This window comes from Trachurus japonicus, chromosome 11, assembly GCF_045865225.1.
Source record: "Trachurus japonicus isolate A0001 chromosome 11, Traja_1.0".
In the NCBI taxonomy this organism is placed as follows: domain Eukaryota; kingdom Metazoa; phylum Chordata; class Actinopteri; order Carangiformes; family Carangidae; genus Trachurus; species Trachurus japonicus.
Genome location: NC_140917.1, coordinates 10,495,579 through 10,517,900, shown reverse-complemented (window position 1 = coordinate 10,517,900; position 22,322 = coordinate 10,495,579). Strand labels below are relative to the sequence as shown.

General features: G+C 41.3%; 4 protein-coding genes across 9 annotated transcripts in view; all 4 read left to right on the top strand.

The window, feature by feature from the left end:
• LOC146978240 (tenascin-like) overlaps positions 1-4,708 on the top strand; it is a 47,097-nt gene extending 42,389 nt beyond the window's left edge. For both annotated transcript variants that reach the window (XM_085790934.1, XM_085790933.1), the window contains 10 exons: positions 271-414; positions 534-653; positions 1,246-1,395; positions 1,483-1,625; positions 1,727-1,856; positions 1,949-2,100; positions 2,199-2,295; positions 2,583-2,738; positions 2,832-2,995; positions 3,597-4,708. In XM_085790934.1, the coding sequence (XP_085647060.1) occupies positions 271-414; positions 534-653; positions 1,246-1,395; positions 1,483-1,625; positions 1,727-1,856; positions 1,949-2,100; positions 2,199-2,295; positions 2,583-2,738; positions 2,832-2,995; positions 3,597-3,695 (1,355 nt within the window). In that variant the 3' untranslated portion in view covers positions 3,696-4,708. The remainder of the gene's footprint in view (positions 1-270; positions 415-533; positions 654-1,245; positions 1,396-1,482; positions 1,626-1,726; positions 1,857-1,948; positions 2,101-2,198; positions 2,296-2,582; positions 2,739-2,831; positions 2,996-3,596) is intronic.
• Positions 4,709-6,470: 1,762 nt separating this feature from the next.
• On the top strand, positions 6,471-11,540 carry LOC146978239 (LIM/homeobox protein Awh-like). Of its 3 annotated transcripts, XM_085790931.1 has the most exons (7): positions 6,471-6,664; positions 8,128-8,278; positions 9,142-9,344; positions 9,442-9,550; positions 9,658-9,796; positions 10,066-10,298; positions 11,027-11,538. In XM_085790931.1, the coding sequence occupies exons 2-7, from the start codon at positions 8,135-8,137 to the stop codon at positions 11,426-11,428; spliced, it is 1,230 nt and encodes a 409-aa protein (XP_085647057.1). In that variant the 5' UTR covers positions 6,471-6,664; positions 8,128-8,134; the 3' UTR covers positions 11,429-11,538. The 3 variants fall into 3 exon arrangements, with proteins under 3 accessions (XP_085647057.1, XP_085647055.1, XP_085647056.1); XM_085790929.1 differs by lacking the exon at positions 6,471-6,664 and having other exon boundaries at positions 8,093-8,278; XM_085790930.1 differs by lacking the exon at positions 6,471-6,664 and having other exon boundaries at positions 8,094-8,278; positions 9,703-9,796; positions 11,027-11,540.
• Positions 11,541-14,347: 2,807 nt separating this feature from the next.
• On the top strand, positions 14,348-15,475 carry qrfp (pyroglutamylated RFamide peptide). Its single transcript, XM_085790932.1, has one exon. It carries the CDS (start codon positions 14,378-14,380, stop codon positions 14,912-14,914), a length of 537 nt encoding a protein of 178 aa, XP_085647058.1. The 5' UTR covers positions 14,348-14,377; the 3' UTR covers positions 14,915-15,475.
• An 891-nt stretch (positions 15,476-16,366) lies between these two features.
• Positions 16,367-22,322, top strand: part of LOC146978237 (H-2 class I histocompatibility antigen, Q10 alpha chain-like) — a 16,795-nt gene continuing 10,839 nt past the window's right edge. Inside the window, exons 1-7 of one of the 3 annotated variants that reach the window (XM_085790921.1) lie at positions 16,367-16,589; positions 17,646-17,918; positions 18,166-18,456; positions 19,281-19,565; positions 19,705-19,833; positions 20,464-20,490; positions 21,709-21,741. In XM_085790921.1, coding sequence (XP_085647047.1) covers positions 16,517-16,589; positions 17,646-17,918; positions 18,166-18,456; positions 19,281-19,565; positions 19,705-19,833; positions 20,464-20,490; positions 21,709-21,741 — 1,111 coding nt within the window. In that variant the 5' untranslated portion in view covers positions 16,367-16,516. The remainder of the gene's footprint in view (positions 16,590-17,645; positions 17,919-18,165; positions 18,457-19,280; positions 19,566-19,704; positions 19,834-20,463; positions 20,491-21,708; positions 21,742-22,322) is intronic. The other 2 variants (XM_085790922.1, XM_085790923.1) reach the window with 2 other exon arrangements.

Sequence of the window (22,322 nt, the reverse complement as noted above, 5' to 3'; positions counted from 1 at the left end):
TTTAGGGATCCTTGATGTAAAAAAGTTGAGTACAATTTTTTTTTTTTTTTCATTTTAGTTTATTTTGTTGTTATGGCTTAATGGCTCATGGTTTCCATGAGTACAACGGTAGTATGTATACTGTAAAAGTACAATATTTCTCGGAGGTAACAAAACACCTATATGTTTCTGGTAAGATGATAGCTTATCTGTTGTTATGTTGGAGAAATTCACCCAAGACAGCCATGATTATAATAATAATAATGATACAATTTGATCTTGTGTGTGCAGGAGAGCCTGTGTCTGTGTCCCTAGACTCAGAGGAGTCCACCCTCAGCCTGTCACGGCTCAGTCCAGGTTCTACGTATGAGGTCAACGTCATCTCCATCCTTGGACTGGACGAGAGCGATCCAATCAAAGACTCTGCCATGACACGTGAGTGCTGCTGCAGGTTTCCCACCACATCAATATCAATAATTATAGCCTTCTTATACATACAGTATATGATGTAAAGAAATTGAAATGAATATAAGAATACTTTAATCCTCTCTCAGTCCCTGACCCGCCCACCGACCTGCGGGCTGTAAATGTGACCGACACCAAGGCCTTGTTACTGTGGCGCCCAGCATTGGCCGCCATCGATAAGTATGCCATTGTTTATGGCGCAGGTACAGGTATGTGATGGTATTTCTTTCTACTCACCTGCTCAAGTTTTCAGGCTGCACTTAAACTTTTTAAAGGCGACATATTATGGCCCAAATTGAAATAGTTCCCTGACATGTCTGTTACATGCATCAGCTCTTTTCATCCACTCAAAACAGACCTGTTCAGAACGGCTGGTTTCAGTGCTTGTCACTTTAAATGCAAATTAACCACTGGTAGGGGTGGGATTATGCAAATTTGAAAACTAAGAACATCATTGTCAGACAACCGAGGGAACAGCTTGTAAAACCACATGGATTTAAACGTAGGGAGCCTCCAAATTACAGATTCTTTTGTCAATTCTCACATTTTGGGGGCCTGAAGGGAAGCCAAACACCGAAGTATACTGTATACATACACTGTGAAATTTCCATAATACGTCCCCTTTAAAGACTTTCCGAAAGTCAGGAGGAATTCAAGTTAATCTGAAATTTTGTAATACTAAAATAGCTAAGTTGCATTTTCAGTTAAACGGCATTGAAATGTTCATAACAAGCTTCTATCCCTTCAAAGAATAATAAAAAAAAGTGTATGCCACCTGAGTAGCTGATTGTGTCCATCCAGATTCAGAGGTCAGGGTCACGGTATCTGGAAACGCAGCAGAGCAGCAGCTGAGTGACCTTAAGGAATCCACCACCTACACCGTCACCATCACCAGTCAGCTGGGCAGCCGGCAGAGCTCACCAGCTACCACCACCTTCACTACAACCAGTGGTCAGTACAGAACATGTCACCTCACTCAAGAATCAGACACTTGTTAATGACTCCGAGATGAAAAGTGAAGCTGAAATTACTCTCCAGGCTCCGGGAAGGATGGGGACAGGCCCCGTGATCTCCAAGCCCACGACGTGACCCCTCGCACCGCTCTTTTGACATGGAAACCACCCTCAAAACCCGCTCGTAGCTACAAACTGATCTATGAGACTGAGGGTCAAGAAAGGAAGGTAAGATTTTAATTGTTGAAATTGGGTTGAAATCTTAAAATTTGATGGAAAAATCAACTCAGTCAAACTCTTCTTCTGTTTGTTTATTTGTTGTTGGACAGGAAGTGATAGTGGACGCCTCGATGACAGCGTACAACCTGACCAGACTTCACCCTGGATCTAAGTACACAGTGGAACTGCAGGTGGAGGGAGGAGGGCAACACTCCCCCATCTCCACAGAGTTCACCACAGGTAAAACAGCTTCCTCCGTGTTATTTCATTATTCTCATGATTGTTGAAACTGGTGCCAGCTCATGTTCCTCTTCGTCCTTCCTCTTCATCAGGCACCCTGAGGTTCCCCTACCCCAGCGATTGTTCTCAGGAGTTGCTAAACGGCATCAAGACGTCAGGCGAGGTGGAGATTTTCCCATATGGGAAACAGGGGAAACCGCTGATGGTTTACTGTGACATGGAGACAGACGGCGGAGGCTGGATGGTACGGTGACATCAGAAACAGATCATGATCCTCAGCTTCAGGTTAAGTTAAGTTTTTTCCAGTGTGGAACCGGGTCTGTCTGGTCTCCTTGTCTACAGGTCTTCCAGAGGAGGAAGGACGGCTCGGTGAACTTCTTCAGAGGCTGGAAGGACTACATCCGAGGATTTGGAGATCTGAGTGGGGAGTTGTGGCTTGGTGAGAGACAGCAGGATGCATATCATTCAAGAAGTCCTGATACTGATTCCTGAACAATATTTTCCTTTGATATTTAAAAATTTAAACAAAAAGTAAATGAGACATGAAAGTCAAACTTTAATTTATTCAGCAGCAGACCTGATTAGAGTTTATCTGGGCTCCTGACCAGGATACTGGAGCCAAAGGGGGGGACTCAGAAATATGAGGATTTTAGGCATGAAGCAAGGTGCACAAATCTATACTGAATCTGAACAACGATTCATGTTTGTCTGCTGCTGCTTCTTCAGGCCTCGATAATCTCCACAACCTGACAACAATGACCAGGATGACTCTGCGTGTCGACCTGCGAGACGGACCCGAGGCAGTGTACGCCAAGTACTCGACGTTTGAGGTCGCCAAGAGAAACTACAAGCTGACTGTGGGCGGATACAGCGGCACTGCAGGTGAGATGAAGCACCAAGGAAAATGCAGAAATTTGTATCATGCTGTGATTTTCTTTAGTACCAGTCATAACCATCTGTTCCTCTCTTTCCCAGGCGACTCTCTCACCTACCATAACAACCGGATCTTCTCCACCAAAGACCGGGACCTGGCACCGTTCATCACCCGCTGTGCCATGTCGTACCGAGGTGGATGGTGGTACAAAAACTGCCACGAGGCAAACCTCAACGGCCTCTACGGCACCGACATCAAACACCAGGTAACTGCTGATCAATGACAGTCGTGGTTTTGTTACTGCGTCTTCTGAATCTCTGGACTTGGAAGCCACAAGCCAAAACATGTCAGTCTAATAGCTGCTGGAGCTCAAAAGACTTAGGAATAAATGCAGAAGCTGGAATGATTTAATATCAGACTGTAACTCTGGAATTAAAACAAGAAAAATTAACAATCATGTAAAATTATCTTTCTCACAAACTTTCTCTTAGTATTTAAAGTGAGAATTTGAAGACATCAAAGTCAAGTTCAAATGTATTGTCATTTACACACAAGTGCTCAAATAAAAGACACATTATAAGAATGTCCTGTACCAATGCTTGACATTGATGCTATGGACTATGAATATGTACGTCCTTAACATTAGAGGATCTTTGTTGTCATGGCTACAAAAATAATAATGTGGAATTAGCATGAATTAGATAGTTGTTTCACATCAGGATCAAACACCAGCATCCATCCCAGTCTCCAACTGTGATCATTGAAACAACCAGACTTCCTCCTTTGAGCCTGTCATAATTAATACGGCCACTAGATGTCGCCAAATGATAAAATGTAACTGGGTTTTGTGTGTGTGTGTGTTTTAGGGTGTGATCTGGACCAGCTGGAAAGGAAAAGAGCACTCCATCCCATTCACTGAGATGAAGATGAGACCAGCGTCCTTCAATCCTCCTGTCTTTGGATGAGAGGGAGAGAGACGAGTGTGGCAAACGATGGACTGCTAAAAACACACACATGCATGGACAGCAGTGTGCCGACACATGTGCAAACACACATGTGAACACACAAATACACACAGACACAGAGCAAACTGAACACACACACACTCTCGTTTTAACAGAGCCTCGCTCTCACCTCAGAGGAGATGAAGACGTATTTTTTTTTCATTTGTATAGAGGCAAGTTATCAGTATATTACTGTTGATTGTACAGTTTCCTCTGTTTTATCTTGTGCCCTTTAAAGCAGGGCTGTTCAAGCTATATTTAAAGGGTCAGTTCACCCAAATTACGCAAAAACGTTCCATCACAAACGATTGTAAAGCAGGTTTGTCTGCTTATAAACAGTCCTCACCACATCCTACGGGAGTGTGAAGCTGAATCAGGAACAGCAAACATCTGAGGGTAAGAAGGGACTGGAGCGTGTTATAATTAATGCTTCAGAGTTACCATAATTACCTGTCTCCCAACTATAACGGTGTCAGCAATACATTCAACTTGTCACTGATACAGACGTCCCATCAGCTCATCCCAACAGCCTTTAGTGGTGCAAAAGAACCGATGTGCCAACACAACTGTATCAACCGAATCCAGATGGACATGATTATTTGGATGATTGGTTAAGCAGGATTTCCAGTCTATTGGATAATGGATTGATCTTTAAACTTCAAAGATAAACTACAGAAAGCACAAACACTACATCTATCAAGAGTAATCCTAATCATCTAAGCCAAAAAAGAGTCGACTTCTTCACAAGCTTTAGTCTGATAATCGTCTCTGTGGAGCAGTGAGTTCATCGTGACGCCTCCTGGAGAGGAAACGTAATGAGGCTCCAGAGTCGTGCTCATCGTTTGCATTGTGTTGAGCAGTAATCCATGTTTTTGTGTACATGTTGCAGTTTGGTATTAAATCTGTTTAAGCTTGTCCAACAACACCAAGTAGATGCTGCTGCAGATTATTAATAAAAGTTATTTTTACCTCAGCTCAACTTGAAACCTGGTGTCGGCACGATTGAGAAATACATTTTTGCCACATTTCGTCAACAATGTCATGAAGAACATGTGTGAAAATGTTTTTTTTTACCAGGACTTGGATGTGAGAGAATGTGGTGCACAGCAGAAAAAGAAAATCCTGTGTAATACTGTTCAACCAATTAAACAACTACATGTCACTGTCCATTCATTGGTTCGTTCGCACTATTAAAAGCTTCAAGTCAGCCAGTGTGTTCCACTTCCCCTTTTCTCTTGTAAGTGAAGCAGCACTTTTTTTTGTCTTTTTGTGTTGATGAAATTGTCACTTCCTGTCTGTGCATGCAGGCTTTTCACCATGCTTAATGTAAATAAAAAAAACAACACTACATGCCACATTTTTTTAAATGGGAAAGGAAATAGTTACAAATACAGAAAAATGCAGAATTGTTATTACAGTAATTTGTTGACAGCGTCTCAAATTAATCTCAAAAAATGTTTAATTTTCATGAACTAATAAAACTGTTGGGTTTTTATGTGGATTTATTTCTGACTTGATGCAGTGGCCCTTCATTCATACGTCTGCCTTGTTAGACAATAAATATTTAACAATACTTGCCATTTCTGATCAAATACCTCAAACCAACCCAGGCACATGGATATGGTTTGAAGCCTGTAAACACTCAGCACAGGAGCCACACTGGCATCAGTACAGCCCTGGTTTACAGCTCAGCAGCGCCCCCTGCTGCATCTCTGTAACACAATTCAGATTCAGACTCTCAGAGTGCAGTGCTGGACGCATTCAGGTGAGTTGTATTGATGCCCTCTTAGTGCTTATTTTACAAGTTGGACAATAATAAAACGTTTGAGGTTCAAATCTGTGGTTCTGCCCATCGTGTGTAATCAGCATCTTGATATGCAACTCCTGTCAGGTGTCAGGTAAATGATCAAAGAAAGGGAGAACAAGGTCACTAACAAGGATTTAAACACATTTTTGAAGAAATTTTGCTGAAAAACAAACTAAAGAAAAAAGAAGAAATGTTGTATTTATATTTTAGTTCAGTAAAACAAGCACTGTTTATTCATGAGATTAGATTTACGTCAAATGGAAAACAAAATATTTAACCTTATGTGTTTTAATCATATTGTACTTTGCTGCTCAATTTTAGGCCATATTGTGGCCTATTATGTGGGTTTGAAATTAATCTATTTTGTGGAGAAGAAGTAAAAATGTTCTGTCTTGTAGCTCATGTCTTTTAAATGGACTCAAGCACAGATTACATCCCATCATGTGACTTTCAGCGGTGTCATCAGTTGTGTTTCTTCAGTTAAACAAGGAGAAAACATGTAGACATGACAGGTTGGTCCACACACACAGACATGCAGCTCAGGGATCAAGGGGAAAATCTTTTCTCTCCTTCCACTGCAGATCCCAGATGTCCTTTTAAACACCTTTTGTTTTGTTTTTTTAATTGGTCCCGTGGGTGCGACCCCCCACCCATCTGCTCACCAGGTGGCCAATCATGTTGGTTCTTACCAACGCCCTGAGCCGCCAGGGGCTCTTGTTTACAGGTGTGAGCCTGGACGTCACCTGGGGCAGCCGATGAGGCGGGAGCGACTGGTGTTGATCCTGCTCTCTGATCAGATGCTAGGAGAGTGATTGGTGGAAGATGCAAGGTGGAGGCAGATCTCAGGTCAGCAGGTGGTAAGTGAAACCGATCCCAAAACCACAAGACAGGAGGCTGCAGACAGAGACACCTGGAGGGGTGAGAGTGCTCAGGTCTGTCGCAGTGCAAAGACAGAAAAGAGAGACGTTCAGGATAAGCTAAAACAAAGGAAGAGAGGAGTTTCCTAAAGAGGACTTTTCTAAAAGCAGGAAGAGATTTTAAAAAAAGAGAGAGCTGGGGATACACCACCCATTTTTAAAGAGGTTCATCCAGACAACCAACCAGACGCCTCCAAACAAGACAGGTAGGCTCTTCATCAAAGCTGCCACTACTGATTTAGTGATTAGTTTAGTTACTAATCAATATGCTGATTATTGTTGTAGTCCGATTCCTTGTCATACAACTTCCTAAAACTCACACTGTTCGCTGCCTTAGCCTACAGCTGTGGCTACCAATACACCTGCAGTGTTCAAATTAGCAGTTTAACAGTTGTATATGTTGTTAATTGTTTAATTTTATCCAGATTTAATTTTAGTAGCTAATCAAATATTTAAAAAATGATTGAGGGATCAGGGGCTACTTGATGCACAAACGATACATTCTGCTTAAATTTGCAGTGATTACAACATAGGCCTGATCAGAACATAAAATATTCCCTCATACTGACTTACAGTACCGGTAATATACTGTTTGTTTTTGTCTATTTTACATTCTGGCCAGTAGATGGCGCACTGTAGCGAGAAATGAAGTTTGCCGGAAGCACTTTTGGATTGATTCAGTGTCAGTGAGCCATCTTTGGAATCAAAATGGATCTGTAATTGAAAGGGAGGTACTGCACACCCAATGAAGTCCATTTTTATCTTTTATATTGAACAAAAAACTAAAATAAAATGGAATAACAATGATGCTTTAACCGGAAGTTCGGTTGCATCAGGTGCCGACAAGATGGCGACGTCGGAAGAGATCACTTGGGGCTAACAACCCTGTCATGGAGGCTACGTCCACCATGTTGGTTGGACAGGCTTTTAGAGGCACAGTTTCTCGCTTTTAGAAGGTCTGTGTGTGTTTGGTGACCAACGTTTTGGGGATTTTTTACTACATGATTGGGGAACTTACCCAAAGGTTGTTGTTACTAAATTGTGGCCATCTTGTTTGTTGTTGTTTTTTGTGTATGTCCAAGTAAAAGTGGCCATTTATTCTTTTCTTTTCTTTTCTTTTTTTGCTGAATCATTGTAGGCAGCCATGGTGGTTCACCCTGGTCCTTCAATTCTGATTCCAAAGTAGTCCAGATAGTTGGCTACCTTCAGCACTAAACAAGCCTAAACTTGAAGTCCAATGAATTACAATCAACACAAAATATTTATAACTACATAGTCCATCATTTAAATGCCTTCAATATCACATGTGTTACCGCCCAAGGACAAAACATGCATCAGTAAAAACTTAGGGAGAATCATCATCAGCTACTGCTACTTCTACTTCTACAACACAATAGGTGATCAATTTATTAAATATCATGCACACTACCCTACATAATTAGTAAAGTAAGATAAGGAACTTTTTGACTTTGTTTTTTAACACTGTGAATGTATAGACTCGCCTTTGAATGTCATAGTCAGCCAGGCCCGTTAATATGTGTGTGGGATGTTTATGTCAAACACTTACTGTTGTTTATTTACAGAGACGTTAAATGAGTCTGTTTTTAGCACTCTTAACGAGGACAGTGATTCTGAAGAGGACTGATAATTGCCTCCTCTACCTCCTCAGGACAATCATGATGTCGCCAGACGACCGGGCCCTGGAGGACCTGTTGTATGGCAGTGACCTTGGCGACGAGGCAGAGGGCTCGGAGCTGGGCGATGGCGGCACAGGCCCAGTGGGGGTCGAAGAAAGTGCTGCTGCTGCAGACATTGTGACCGTGAGAACATTGATATGATTATTAAAACTTCAGTATTCATCCTCAATAGTGACGCAACATTTCTTAGGTTATCAGATTAAAGGGATAGTTCACCCAAAATTCAAATTTCACTCATTATCTACTCACCCTCAATTTTCAGAGTCCTCCGTGCCTTCTCTGAGTTACGGGGGGGTCCGCGCAGCAGTATTTGTCCATAGTGGTCAATGGATACCAACTTTCTTTGTCCAAAAAGACACCAAAAAACATCCAAATACCTCCATACTGCTCGTCTGTAACGTCCCTCTTGTATTGAAACCCTGACATGAGAAATTGTTCCGCCGGTCAGTGCAAATCACGCGAGATTTGCACTGACACAGGAAGAGCAGTAAACCGAGACACTGGGAGCTTCTGCTACAAACAAGCTTAAAATATATACTTATTTAATTTTTTTCGGAACAATTTCTCATGTCAGGACTTCAGTACAAGAGGGACATTACAGACAAGCTGTATGGAGGTATTTGGATGTTTTTTGGTGTGTCTTTTTGGACAAAGAAAATTGGTATCCATTGACAACCATTACGGACAAATACTGCTGCGCGGACCCCCCCCCGTAACTCCGAGAAGGCACAGAGGACTCTGAAAATTCTCACAGCTCTCAGTAGACATGAGGGTGAGTAGATAATGAGTGAAATTTGAATTTTGGGTGAACTATCCCTTTAACTCTTTATATATATATTGTGCGCTGTATTCACAACTTCCCATGGTTACAAGGTTGTTCACATAGTTATGCAGTTAGACATTATGAACAGGATTTTTTTTAATTGATCTAAAAATAGACCTTTATTCAATCCAAGTAAATAAAATCACTCCCAATCTTGTGTCAGGCTCCCACAGCTGTTTCCATCCAGGAGCCACTGATGTGCGGCGGGTGCGGGGAGCAGGTGTGCGACCGCTTCTTCCTATTGGCTGCAGGCAGGGTGTGGCATGGCCCCTGCCTCCGCTGCAGCGAATGTCATTGCGAACTCCAGACACACCCCTCGCTTTACTGGAGAGACGGGAACATCTACTGCCAGCAGGACTACTGCAGGTCAGAACCAAACCATCAAAGTGTTTGTGCAGCTTGCAATCGTCATGTTTAGTGACTTTTGATTAAACTTGTGTTTTCTTCTTGCCGTGTTGGTCAGGCTGTTTGGAGTCGGTCAGTGTGCTCGTTGCTACCAGCCAATCCCAGCCACCGCCCTGGTCATGAGGTCCGGGGATCTGACCTTCCATCCTCACTGCTTCTCCTGCCAGGTTAGCTCACCCTGTTTTGCCAATAGTAGGAGAATCAATTGCATCAGTATGATAGTAGAACCAACATCAACAAAGGTATTTTTTTAGATAATGAACTGGTTTTGCAGGAGTGTGACATCAAACTAATGCCCGGGAACCTGTACTGCATGCAGGGCCAGAGCCTCTACTGTCAATCACATTATCATGGTGATGGGAGCGTCCCTCTATCCCACGATCCTCAGCCCCAATCAGATCTCAAAGATGAAGGTAAACCAGAAACTAACATATTAAAGACTTGAAGTGGTTGAGATGGGCTTATTTCCTCATCCATCCATGATCTGTCATGTGGACTGGTGTTTGCATCACCTGATGTAGCCAAGTCCAGTATTTTCTCTCTTCTAGCTCTGTGTTTGGTCTCCACCATGCAGGTCCTATGGGAATAATCTGTGCTTGTTTTAAATCACTGAGGTGTGTTCACTTCAGGCATCACAAACAAACCCTTGTGTCTATGTGTATGTGTGTGTTTGTGAGTACAGCTCAAAACCAGGTCTCATGCGAAGGGGAGGAGTCTGTCAGTAGTCCAGAGCCACGACTGGACGACCGGGTGACAGGTGGACGTACCCGCAGGCAGAACAAGAGAATGAGGACGTGTTTCCGCAGCGAACAGCTCCGAGCGCTGGAGTCATATTTCGCCCAGAAGCACAACCCTGACGGCAAAGACTGGACCTGCCTCGCACATAAGACCGGCCTGCCCAAGAGAGTCCTGCAGGTAAGGCAAACAGGTGATGTCACAAATGTGTCCGGTTGATCACAACAACTTCTGAACAACAATTTGAATGCGATCAACTCACCTATTATGTCATTCCAAGCTCCAAGTCCTATCAACAATTCAAAGACAGTGTAAAACGACAGTTTTTCCTGAAATAGAAACTTTAACCATCTTTTTTTCTTCAAGAAAACTATTCAAACTTGAATTAGCCTAGTTGCTGGGCAAGCATTAGGCTCTCGACTGAAAAGTCCATTAGTCTAAAATATTACATTTCATAATCTTTCTTTTTAACCTTGTACCAGAGGGATTGCTGTAATTTTACAACAGAAAAAGTCAATATAAAGATGTATTGTATATATATAAGATGTATACCAAGTCCTGGTAAATGGAGATACGTCGTTCTTGCTGAAAAGCATCTTGGGAGTTGAAGTTAGCATCTTCCACAAGAATTCTATATACAGAGGCCTTTTATATTTGACCTTCTTCTCCAAAGGGCCAAATGTTTTCTAATGGTGCTTTATCTTTTAGGCTGAGGAGTTAGTCATGAGAGTTTGCGACAGAAGTCTCATGAAACAGAAAAATAATTGGGGATGTAAACAAGGGACTAGATGCAAATCTATTTTTGTGTTTGATGTTTTGATTTTAGAGGAGAAAGATGATGATAGGTATTTAAATGGTTTTTAATTTTTGCATTAATAATTGTCACACACTTTCTTTTTCTCTTTCAGGTGTGGTTTCAAAATGCTCGGGCCAAGCTGAGGCGGTCTCTCACCACAGACGAGTCTCAGGTCAACTCGCCCTCTGCTCCTTCGAGAGGCGCCACCGTGGCGACCAATTCCCCACCCACTGTCTACTCCCCACCCGACCAGCCACAGCCCTTCTCCACCAGCACCATCGACCAGCTGCAGCTGTCCCTGCTCACCGCCCCGCTCAGCGACTCGTCGGTGAGCCCAGCCATCAGCCAGCCTCACCAGCTGCACAGCCCCGCCTTCTTCCTGGACTACGACTCCCAGAGTGCACCAGGGTGTATCTCCTCGCTGGAGGTCTATGACGATTTTGGGGAAGCAGGAGGAGGGGGAGCAGAAGGAGAACTTGATCCAGATAGTTCTTTTGGACCACATTACTGCTAGTTGCGGGACGACAAACAGAAACATAGGGTTTAAAAATAAGACATTTTAAGTTATAATCCCTAAGATTTCAGTTAAACACCTTTATTATGAAACAACAGCAGAAGGACATCAGTAGAAAATGTTGAAATTAGTGATCAAGTCAAAGTGATATCAGTCAAATCAATTTACAAACAGTATCTAACCCTAACCCTAACCATAAATTTCAATCCAATGGGACAAATGTAATTGATTAGAGACAGTAAATACATTGATTTTCCAATTCCAGAGCTATAACTCTGCTGCATGACACAAAATGACACTATCAGTCAAATTTAAGGTTTTGTAGACTTTAAACTTCGATAAAACAATAATCTGGTGATCTTAACTGTAACAATCATTTATGGGGAAAAAAAGCTATTTTGGCTGATTTATTCAACATTTATATTGATAGAAGAATAAAACTGAGAGAATGTGGTAAAAAATATTTCTCTAGTTTGCGTTGAACATGGTTTCTTTAAGCCACCACATCACATGGCCAATGCGTCACACGATGACAACCCTGCCAAAAAAACAAACAAATAATTGTCAAATAATTGTTTCCAAAGAATCAATTCAATTTTATTTGTCAGAAAGCCAAATCATAATGCGGCACTTAACAGGATAAGAACAAGACATTCCTGTATTATGGAGAGAACCAAAACAGTTCCCATAATGAACAAGAAACTGGCAACAGGGGGGAAACAACCCCCTCTTGCTAGAAAGAACCAAGCTCAGGTTGGCTGGCTTTGACCGGTTGGTCATCAAGAATTAACGTTCACACTGAATATTTCTTGAATGTGTTTTGTAGGTTTATATTTTTTCCATCAAACCAGCACTTAGTTGAAACAATCTAAAGTTGTGTCTACTGTAACCAGGACTGTCACATTCGTCTCTGCCACCTGTATGATGGAGCTGTAACTGTGAACTCTTGAACGGTGAATAAAACTTCAGAAATGTTACCACATCCTTCCTCATGGTTTCATCTTTGTACACCACAAGCAGCTGCATGCTCACTTTCTCTTTCTCCGGCTCTGTGTTTACATGTAGAGTTCAAACAATCTTGAGGAACAGAGAATAGATTATCAAAATTGATAATTAGTTTACCTAATACGTAGGAATTGGCTATTTTCAGCCAGCAAACTGAAACTTCCTTCTGACTGGCTACAGACAGAGGCCCAAGTGAGATGTAAAACTTTAAACACTCTAACTTTTAATACTCAAGCAAATACAATATAATTCACTCTTTTTTTTCTTTTTTTTTTTACAGTTATTTATTACAGAGAGAGAGAGGATGATGCAACAATGGCCCGCCATAGATCAAGGTCCAACATGGTAGGGGAGCCACCAGGGTGTGCCAAATATCAATCAATCAAATTTCTTAAAATACTCTAAAGATATAAAACACTACAGACATGATTAGTGGCACTTTAAGTTAGAGACAATCCTAATTCAGTTTGAGGTCTGTCAGTAAGAATGAATGAATCCTCTCAAAACCTGCCTGTAATGACATTCTTCAAGGTTTCTCTGCGTTGTCCCAGTGAGACGACCTTCATGACGACCGCGGTGACAAAATACACCACCAACTGCCCTCATCTTCTTTCTGCGTCCCCCCCCCCCTCTCTCCTGGAGACTTTCTCTCCATAGAGACATCTTAATGAATTGGCTGCTTCGTCTCTTTGTCTTTTTGTGAATTGCCTCCCCAATCAATCAGTGATAATTGCAACAACTCTATGGGCCTCAATGGTGAAGTGGACGGGGAGGTTTCTCAGGTGAAAGAATGAAGGTTATGACAGCTGACTGTACTGTGCATCTTCACGTGCGTCACAGTGGCGAGGGACCAATGGATAACAGCAGCCTGTGACCTGGATGCACAGGGGTGGGGCGAAAGGCGTGCAGTTTTTTAAAAAGGTCAGAGGCGATGAATGTTTGCAGAAGATACCGCAAGTTAGAGAACGACACAAGGTAAGAAATGGGAGTTTGCTACACGGCGAAACTGAATTTTCTTGTCTTATTTTTTCCTTTTCGTCCTTGTTGTTGCCGATATGTGTACGCGACTGCTTTTGCCAAATTTTCTGGCTTTTATATAACAGTTTTTGTAGGTGTTCACTTTTTCAGCATCTCAAACAAATCTGCATTGGGGTAAGACCGATGTTGCAAGATTTTATTTATTCTTCATTTAATTTTTTCCTGATATTTTCATTATTTCTGAGAAAAGTGTTGTGGAGGGACTGGATGAAAGTCGATCGTACAACTGTCAAAAACTTTTATATTCATCAGCAGAATATCCCCAAAACTATCACTAGATTTCAATTAGATACAGCGTTTAATGTTGTCAGGATCAAAATCCTCTGAACCGAGATGCCGAAAATTTTACCTTCAAGTATGAACTACGTTTTGTTTATTTGGGCACTAGCATTTTATTCTTTTCAACTTCTTGACCAAGTTTGGAATAAATCTAGATGATCCTATGTTTTTGTTATTTGCATTGTTTAGTTATGGTGTATTTTTATTTTGTAGTCTATTTGAGACTTAACATGGCTATACATTCAATGACAACAGTAGAATACTGCTACTAATATTACGCTGTGTTGTCAGTGCATGTTTTGAGGAATTTCTCTGATTATTCCTTTGGTTTATTTCTTTTTTTTTAACTTAAACTATGTTGTAATGTTCATGTTACACATGCTTTAGGTTTATTGTTGAATTCATTGCTTTGCTGGATGTGAAAGTAGTAGTAGTAGTAGTAGTTTATTCTATCTTTAACACAAAATTATTTACAGTTGAGCATCAATCACAGTCAGTCAACCTTCCATAATACCATCATTCGTTCAACTATAAATAGATCGAAAAGGTGTAGGCTGAAGCTATCTAGTTTATAGATGCACAAACGCACACCAGAAAATAATCTCTGTGACCTGTTTCTGTTTACAGATGAAACCATCTTTACATCTTGGTGTCTGTCAGCTCACCTTCCTCTCCTTCACCCTCCTTTACCCCATACCATGGTCAGTCACACCATGCCCCCTGCCCCCCACCACCCCAAAGCCCACAGTGGACAGACCTGAGCTGGAATCGGCCCTGCTGCACCTCCAGGCCGCTCTGAGGGACCCACCGGAGGCGTCCGACCAGTGGCCTCGGGGCCTCCAGCGAGGCACCAGGCAGCATGCAGAGAAGGTCAGGTCATGGGGGGAGGAAGCCCTGCTGAGGGACCAGAGAGGAGACCTGATGGCCCTGCCGCTGTCGCCCTTCCCCGGCGGTCACTCTCTGGAAAACATGTACTATCAGGACGGAGGAGACGGAGAGGATGGAGGAAAGAGGAACGATGCTTTGACCTCCATTGCCGGAGGGCTCCAAGCCGTCAGCCGGGAGAAAGGGGGATTCGGTTTCCGCTTTGGGAGGAAAAGATGGACTGACCAGGGATGGAGGGATGAAGGGAGGGGGAGCACAGAAGAGGACAAGTGGAACTGATGAGGGGAGGGGTTTTTTTTAATGGAAAAGACAGAGGAGTTCATGGGAGAAAAGAAGGGGGAAAGTTGCGAGGAAATGAATTATACACTTGTTAGGCAATGCCCCGGCAAAAATCCATTTAAATGGTTCATGACAACCAAATTGCTGGAAAAGTTGGGTCACCGCCTTCAAAAATCAGATGTATTTGACTGAACAGGAGGAGGAAAATACACTGATTTTATCTAATGGCCCACCAACCAATTGAAATCACTGTTTCACTTAATGAAGAAAGAATATATTAAAATGTTTATGCACAAGTGGTAGAATAATAATCAAATACTGTAGAAAAGCACAATGTATTTTGTTTCAATGTTCTCGAAGATGTAGAGAAAGATGAAGATGTTCAAGCTTCTCTGCAATAGTGAATGTAAATGTTCAAGTAAATATGTCAAATCTAATTATGTACATGTGTAATTTGTTGGCTCAAGCATAAACAATGAATAAAGCCTTGGGAGGTGCAGCCTGTAATGCCAAACTCTCATCACAGTTGTTAATCCTCACAGCAAAGATTCAGCACCTGTGTTAATGATATCTAGTCTACTTTATGTTCAGTTGTGCAGGTCAGTGTTTAGCAGTGAAAAAATGCTTAATTAATACAAAGACTATATAATTCTGAGTTTGTCATAAAGCAAGTGAGCAAATCCAGGAGTAGCCTATAGGCTATTAGTAATAGCGCTTTTAATGTCAATAAACTTATATGAGAAGCATCTGAAAAGGCTTAAAAATTTAACATTCTGACACTTGGGAGTCTCTCAATCAAAACAATAATAATAAAAAAGTGAGATATAGTGAAAAATACTACTATAGTAGTATCATATCATCCATATTAAATCTGGTTTGCAAGCTTCCTGGCAGATCAAATAAGACAGCTTGTTACCCTTTGCTCTAGGTTTGGTTATTGATGGAAGTATTTGGGGAAACTTTTAAGTTTTTACAGATCCCTTAAAGTCCCAGAAGGTGTTTTTTTTATTTATTTATTTTTATCTTATGACACATATGGCTGTCACTACTACTTGTCCCCATGAGATAAGAACAAGATTAGAAAAAAAGAGAGCTCTTAAGAGACGGACTTAAGAGCTTCTAGGCCTACTTTATAATGCAAATAACTACAAATTATATATAAACTATGAATGAATAATATAGGCTACTTTAAACTGTGAATGCCAAATGTTGTCAAAAGTACCATATTTCCCTCTAATATTTCTACACGCAACTTTTTTTCTTTTTTTTTTCACTAGGAGTGCGCTTGCATAGATGGTGCGCTTGTAGTTCCTTATCTTATCAGTCTCCACCATTTTCTCCGTCTGGCCGTCCTCCTAAAACCTGTTTTGAAGAAATCTGCCTGGCAACTAGTTCTGAATTATTTGATTGGTCGTGGCGCGCAGACAAACTATCAACAGTGACAGACTGGGGTAGGCCGCCGCCACGCACGCAGTCACTGCACCACTGTAGGCGCGCGCTGGGGCTGTGGGCCAGTGGCGCACTTCTCCTCTCGGCTGTAAACAGACGTCTGTCCTCGATTGTTTTCATTTTTGTAACGGAGTTTTTCCTCGTTTGACAACCATGAATCGACCGACGGCCTGGATATTTCTGTTTCTGCCGTTAATGTGGCAGACCTTGGAGCCAGCTGTAGGTGGTAAGTTCTTCACCGCCGTCGAGTCGGTCACTTTGAGAAAACGAAACTAAACAGAGACGCTTCACCTCCATTTTACACCAGTTTACAGTCACAGCGAACTAACGGTTTATTCAGCTACTGCTATGTTACCTCCCTCATCATCAGGCCTCTCCCTTCCGAACATAATCAGCTGTCTTTTCCTGTTGTTTAGCCCGTTGTGAAGCTTATATATCACACTGTGAACTAAAATGTAAAGTCATGAAAGGTTTAATTAGCTATGTTATGATATCATATCATTGGATCACATGGTTGAAACATGATATTATCAACGTTATGTGTAACCTATAAATAGCCAAACCAAACACTCCTGTTCATATTGAGTGTAAGCAAATGGCTACTTTGTAGGCTACAAAACGTATATTGACTTTTTTTGTTTACAGTAAACCCCCTGGTAGAAGGTAAAAAAAAAAAAAAAGATTATGAAATGTAATATTTTAGACTAATGGACTTTTAAGTCGAGAGCCTAATGCTTGGCCAGCAACTAGGCTAATTCAAGTTTGAATAGTTTTCTTGAAGAAAAAAATATGGTTAAAGTTTCTATTTTGGGAAAAACAGTTGTTTTACACTGTCTTTGAATTGTTGATAGGACAAAATAACAGCTAAAGGACAAGGTGTGGGCTTGTAGGTTGAAAATTTGAGAAAACAATACTCAGATTAATGCATGATGAAAACAGTGTATGCCGCCCTTTGGTTGCCCCTGAGGAGGACAGAAAAGTTAAACAAGGTTTTCATTCAAAATTATATAAATAATAAATTAATAATTTAAAAAAATCAATAATTATAAAACCCTCAAGTCTAAATAACCCAGAGTTACCCACCTATAGGTCTTAACATTTCATCCATTGTTTATTAACAGTTGCTCATAAATTTAAATCTCAAAGGCAAGTGTAGGTACTTTCAAAGGTGGTAGAAAAGTAGATCTTTAAAAATGCTCATCCAAACCTGTGAATCAAATCTATTTGTCCTGATAGACCTTGTGTTATAAAAGTTTGTCTGTTCTTTCCGTGTGATTTTCAGAGATACATTCCCTCACTTACATCTACACGGCCCTCTCCAAACCAGTCAGTCTCCCTGGTATCCATGAGTTCACAGCCATGGGTCTGATGGACGACAGGTTGATCGACTACTTTGACAGTGAGCACCAGAGGAAAGTTCCCAAGCAGCCATGGATGAAAGAGAAGCTTGAGGCTGATTACTGGGAGAAAGGCACACAGTCCCGCCAGAGCAAGCAGCAGTGGTTCAAAGTCAACATTAAAATCCTGATGGATCGAATGAGACAGAATGAAACAGGTAAGATGTGGGCAATGTGAGGGGTTAGGATCGTCTGTTGATGACTCTTTATAGATAATTACGATGGATTATAATAAATAATAATAAAGTGTTGGAAGACAATATTAGTTCTTATTTGCTGAAACCAGTTTCAACTGCAACTTTTGCTACATTTATTGAAACTAATATTGTTCTTACAATAAAATATTATGTATGTTTTGGGGTTTTCCTTGTGGTCAACAATGTGTCTTACTGTTCTGTCCTGTAGACATCCATGTCCTTCAGTGGATGCACGGCTGTGAGGGTGAAGTTCAGCCCGACGGCAAGTTAAAGTTTGCTCGTGGCATGGACATGTACAGCTATGATGGAGACAACTTCCTGGCCTTCGATGACGCCAACTCTGTCTGGGTGGCTCCAAATAATGCAGCTCTGGAGACCAAGAGAAAGTGGGACAATGTCCAGGTCCTGAAAGAATACACCAAAGGCTACCTGGAGAATGAGTGCATGGATTGGTTGACCAAGTTCATGACTTATGGAGAGAAACAGCTGAAGACTGCCAGTAAGAAAGATTTTTGAGTTTCTCTTGTCGGTACTAATGAAGTTTGTGGAACCATCCTTAAAGCAGAAGTAAGTGGTCCGGTCGTTTTCGCTAATGCTGCGCTCCAGGCAGGCTTTTGAAACCGTAAATTACAGCTTCAAGTCACAACTTACGACTTTGTAGCGTTCCAGGCAACCCACTCATCTTTTTCCGACCTGTTTTACCGGTGAAAGTCACTATAACGGCCACTCGTAACTTCCGACCCGTGAACTCGTACCAGATCGAACTGGTACCACTTCACGGTCGGAAAAATACGAGTTTCCTTGAACGCACCATAACAGTCCTCGTCCCTACGTCGCCACATTCACGGCGTTCCTTGGCTGCACACACAGCCCTGCATGCCGTTCTCTCTCCTCATTGGATAAAAACTGTAGGATACGAGAAATGTTTTCTCTTCGGCTCAGAGCAGAGCAGAGGGACTGACAGACCCGTGTTTCAGTCCAAACACTCTATGTAAGTGATTGCTGTCGGAAGATATAACTATTTAAGACTTATATTAACACAAATATATCACTTACTTCTGCTTTAATAATAGAGGGGATAATTGGCCAAATATAAATAATTAACAGTAACAATTAATGAATGATTTATTACTTGGATATTCCACAAGGTTGTCTAATTATGGCCATTTCCTAAATTGCTGTATTTGTTAACAAACTTGCGCATTCAAAAACCATCATCTCAAGACATTGTTTCAAAATGATATGTAATTATAGAATCGTTGAAATAAAAAATCTTAAAGCCATGATGCAAACAGGAACTCACTTTATGTTTTCTCTTTCCAGTTCCACCTCAGATCCACCTGCTTGCAAAGAGCTCAAAGGTTAAGACCAATGTCGTTTTGACGTGCCTGGCAACCGGTTTCCTCCCAAAAGACATCACACTGCGGATCAAAAGAAACGGCCGTATCGTTGAGATCGAAGATGGATTAAAATCCTCAGGTGTTCGTCCAAATGAAGACGACACCTTCCAGAGGAGAGACAGCGTGGAGATTCTGAGAAGTGACAAGTCTTCATTCACCTGTGAAATCATCCATGCGGCTTCAGGAGTAAATGTTAAGAAGTCGTGGGGTAAGAATGCTTCTTGCTGTTGTCCAAACCTTTACTTATCAGATCCAAGTTAGATAGTAAATTGAGTCTTTCAAATAGAAATGATGTTGAATGAAAAAAACTGAACATAGAACTAATGTGAATGTTTTCTGTGTTTTAGATGGCGTAGTTCCTCCAGAGTCTGGAGGAAAAGTAATCATCATTGGTGCAGCTGCGGGTGGGGTGGTGCTCCTCTTGGTTGGTGTTGGTGTTGGATTGGCCTGGTTCTTAAAGAATCGCCAAACTGGTGGTAGGTGCAGTGCGCACACACGCTTGTCAGTTTAATGGGTACACACAGCCACAACCAATACAGTCTAACAGAAAAACAAGAACAAATATTACTTTTTAAAAAGTTTATGAATAATTTGCAATGTACCATACTTTCTGGACTATAGAGCGCACCTGAGTATAAGCCGCACTAGCTAAATTTTAAACAAAAATACATATATAGGCCGCACTTGAATACAAGCTGCAGGTTTTCATGTTGTAACATGAGATATTTACACAGAAAGACAGTAGGGAACTGTGCAAGTCCGCTCGCTTTTCTGCTGTTTTGGTTACGCTCCTCTTGCCCATGTGCATTTGTTTACAACGAAGCCGGCGAAAAATCAATAAATGATAAAATAAATTCATCATCAGATTCAAAGATCTGGTGTTATTTAATTTTAGATCTCAGTCACACTGAATCGCAGTCCTGTCAATCATTAAGAAGGGAAAGGCTTTCCTTACTCTTCAGTAATTGAGATGCAGGTTCATAAAGCTCACAATCTCTTCTTTCTTTAAAGAATTACAACAGATTTCATCCACTTTAAAGCAAAACATGAATTCCTAAAATAACAGTTTTTGATTTCCTTGTTAATATTGTGTTCAATGACAACAGGTGCTGGCGAGAAAGTTGACGTCAATGGTAAGACTTTTTTTTTACTGATCTACATAAAGTATCTGTAGTTTGAGGCAAACTGGTGGAGACATTTGAAATTTGTTGGGTTTTATTTACAGCAGTGGCTCAATCCATATTTAGTGCACGAATATGTGAGAGCGGCATCTGCATTTATTTATCCTTCTTTTACTTAATTTTTATCATCATTTATTTATTTATTTGTTACCAATAGTATATGATAGGATTGGGCGGTATCCAAATGCTGATACCGTTAAACCTCCTCCACATTTAATCACGGTATACAGTATTACGTGGCCAATCAAAAATCATGTTGTACAGAGTCACCAACATGTCGTTCAGAGATGGAATAGCCTACCAAACACCACATGAGAATACAGAAACAACAACAAAACATGTGCATAACCAAATAGCTCATTACAAAATGTGGATGGCGCTGGTAAAAGAAAAGAAAAAGAGAGAGATGGCGCTGTGCTCTCCAGCCCATTCACCTGCAGCTGCACAGACGAGCTGTCAGAGTAGCGCTCTGCTGTTCCTCTCTCTTCAGCCTGGTGTTTGGCTGCACTTTGTATTTATAAAATGAGTTCAACATTAGAAGATCTAACCTCTGTGTTTTGATAACATCAGCAAAAAAAGCACCAAAAAAAAACATCGGCACAAGCCTACAAGACACACATGATAACTATGGCAACATAGTGCTTCAAATCTAGCCAAGGTTTTTGCAGAAGTTGTGTTTTTCTTGAGGACTAACTCACTAATGTACAGTATATGCACGGCTTGCCGTCTTTTCCTCTCTTTCTTCTCTGAGCTGTCACGTGACGACTAACATCCATCAACATTATCAAACATCTCCCGAAAGGAAAACGTTATACTACTGGAGTAAAATTGAAACACAACCACACACATGTAGGTGCTGGACATACAAACATTATTTAGGCAGTAAAATAACTTATATTTAGTAGGTTCAGACCACTATATGAGTGCACTGCAATTTTTTTCTTTTAACGACGGTAATGAAACTGATACCGTTGCTATTTTAAGATACCGGTATACCTTATTACCGCCCAACCCTAGTGTATGAATGATGTGAACTGTGCATTGGCATGTAAACAGAAGAACTTTACATTTAGTTGTACTGCTTTTTGTGCAGTGACAAACTGATTTGTTCAATTCAGTCGATTCAATGTTGCAGTCACATGGTTCATCGAAATTTTATTTTATTTACAGCTTCCACGGTATACGTTGTCGTGCCTCCCCTAAGTAAGTGCTTTATTTCTCCAAGTTGAAAGGTTTTGCACAGTGGTGTGGCAAAATAAATAAGGAAACTTGAAAATCTGGCTAAACCAAATTCAAAAGTAGTAGATAAGTGTAAGATTAATCCTGAAATCCACGATCAGCAAAGAAACGCACTCACACACAGAATATAGCATAGTACATCACCAACCTGTAAAACACCACATGGACACCGACCTTATACACAGCTCTACTTTCAGGCTGGAGACCCACCTATCTACTCACATTGAATAATGTTGTTTATTCTGCATCAGGGTTAAATTGGAAATCAGTCGAAGTGACATGGGCCAAACTGGTTTAAAAGTATTTTGGAACCACTGACATTGGCAGCCCATGATTTCAGCTATAGGATTGTGTAAATTAATTGAACTGAACTGAATTCTACTCACCACTAACCCTTGTCTATTGGCGCTTTTCCACTACACTTTCACGGCACGGAACAGGACGGCTCGGCTCGGTTAAGGTGCTTTTCCACTACAGTTGAGTTCTCCTCGTACCTCCTCAGTGGGGGCGGGGTCGATCGCGGGGTCGGATTGTCCGTCTCTCTT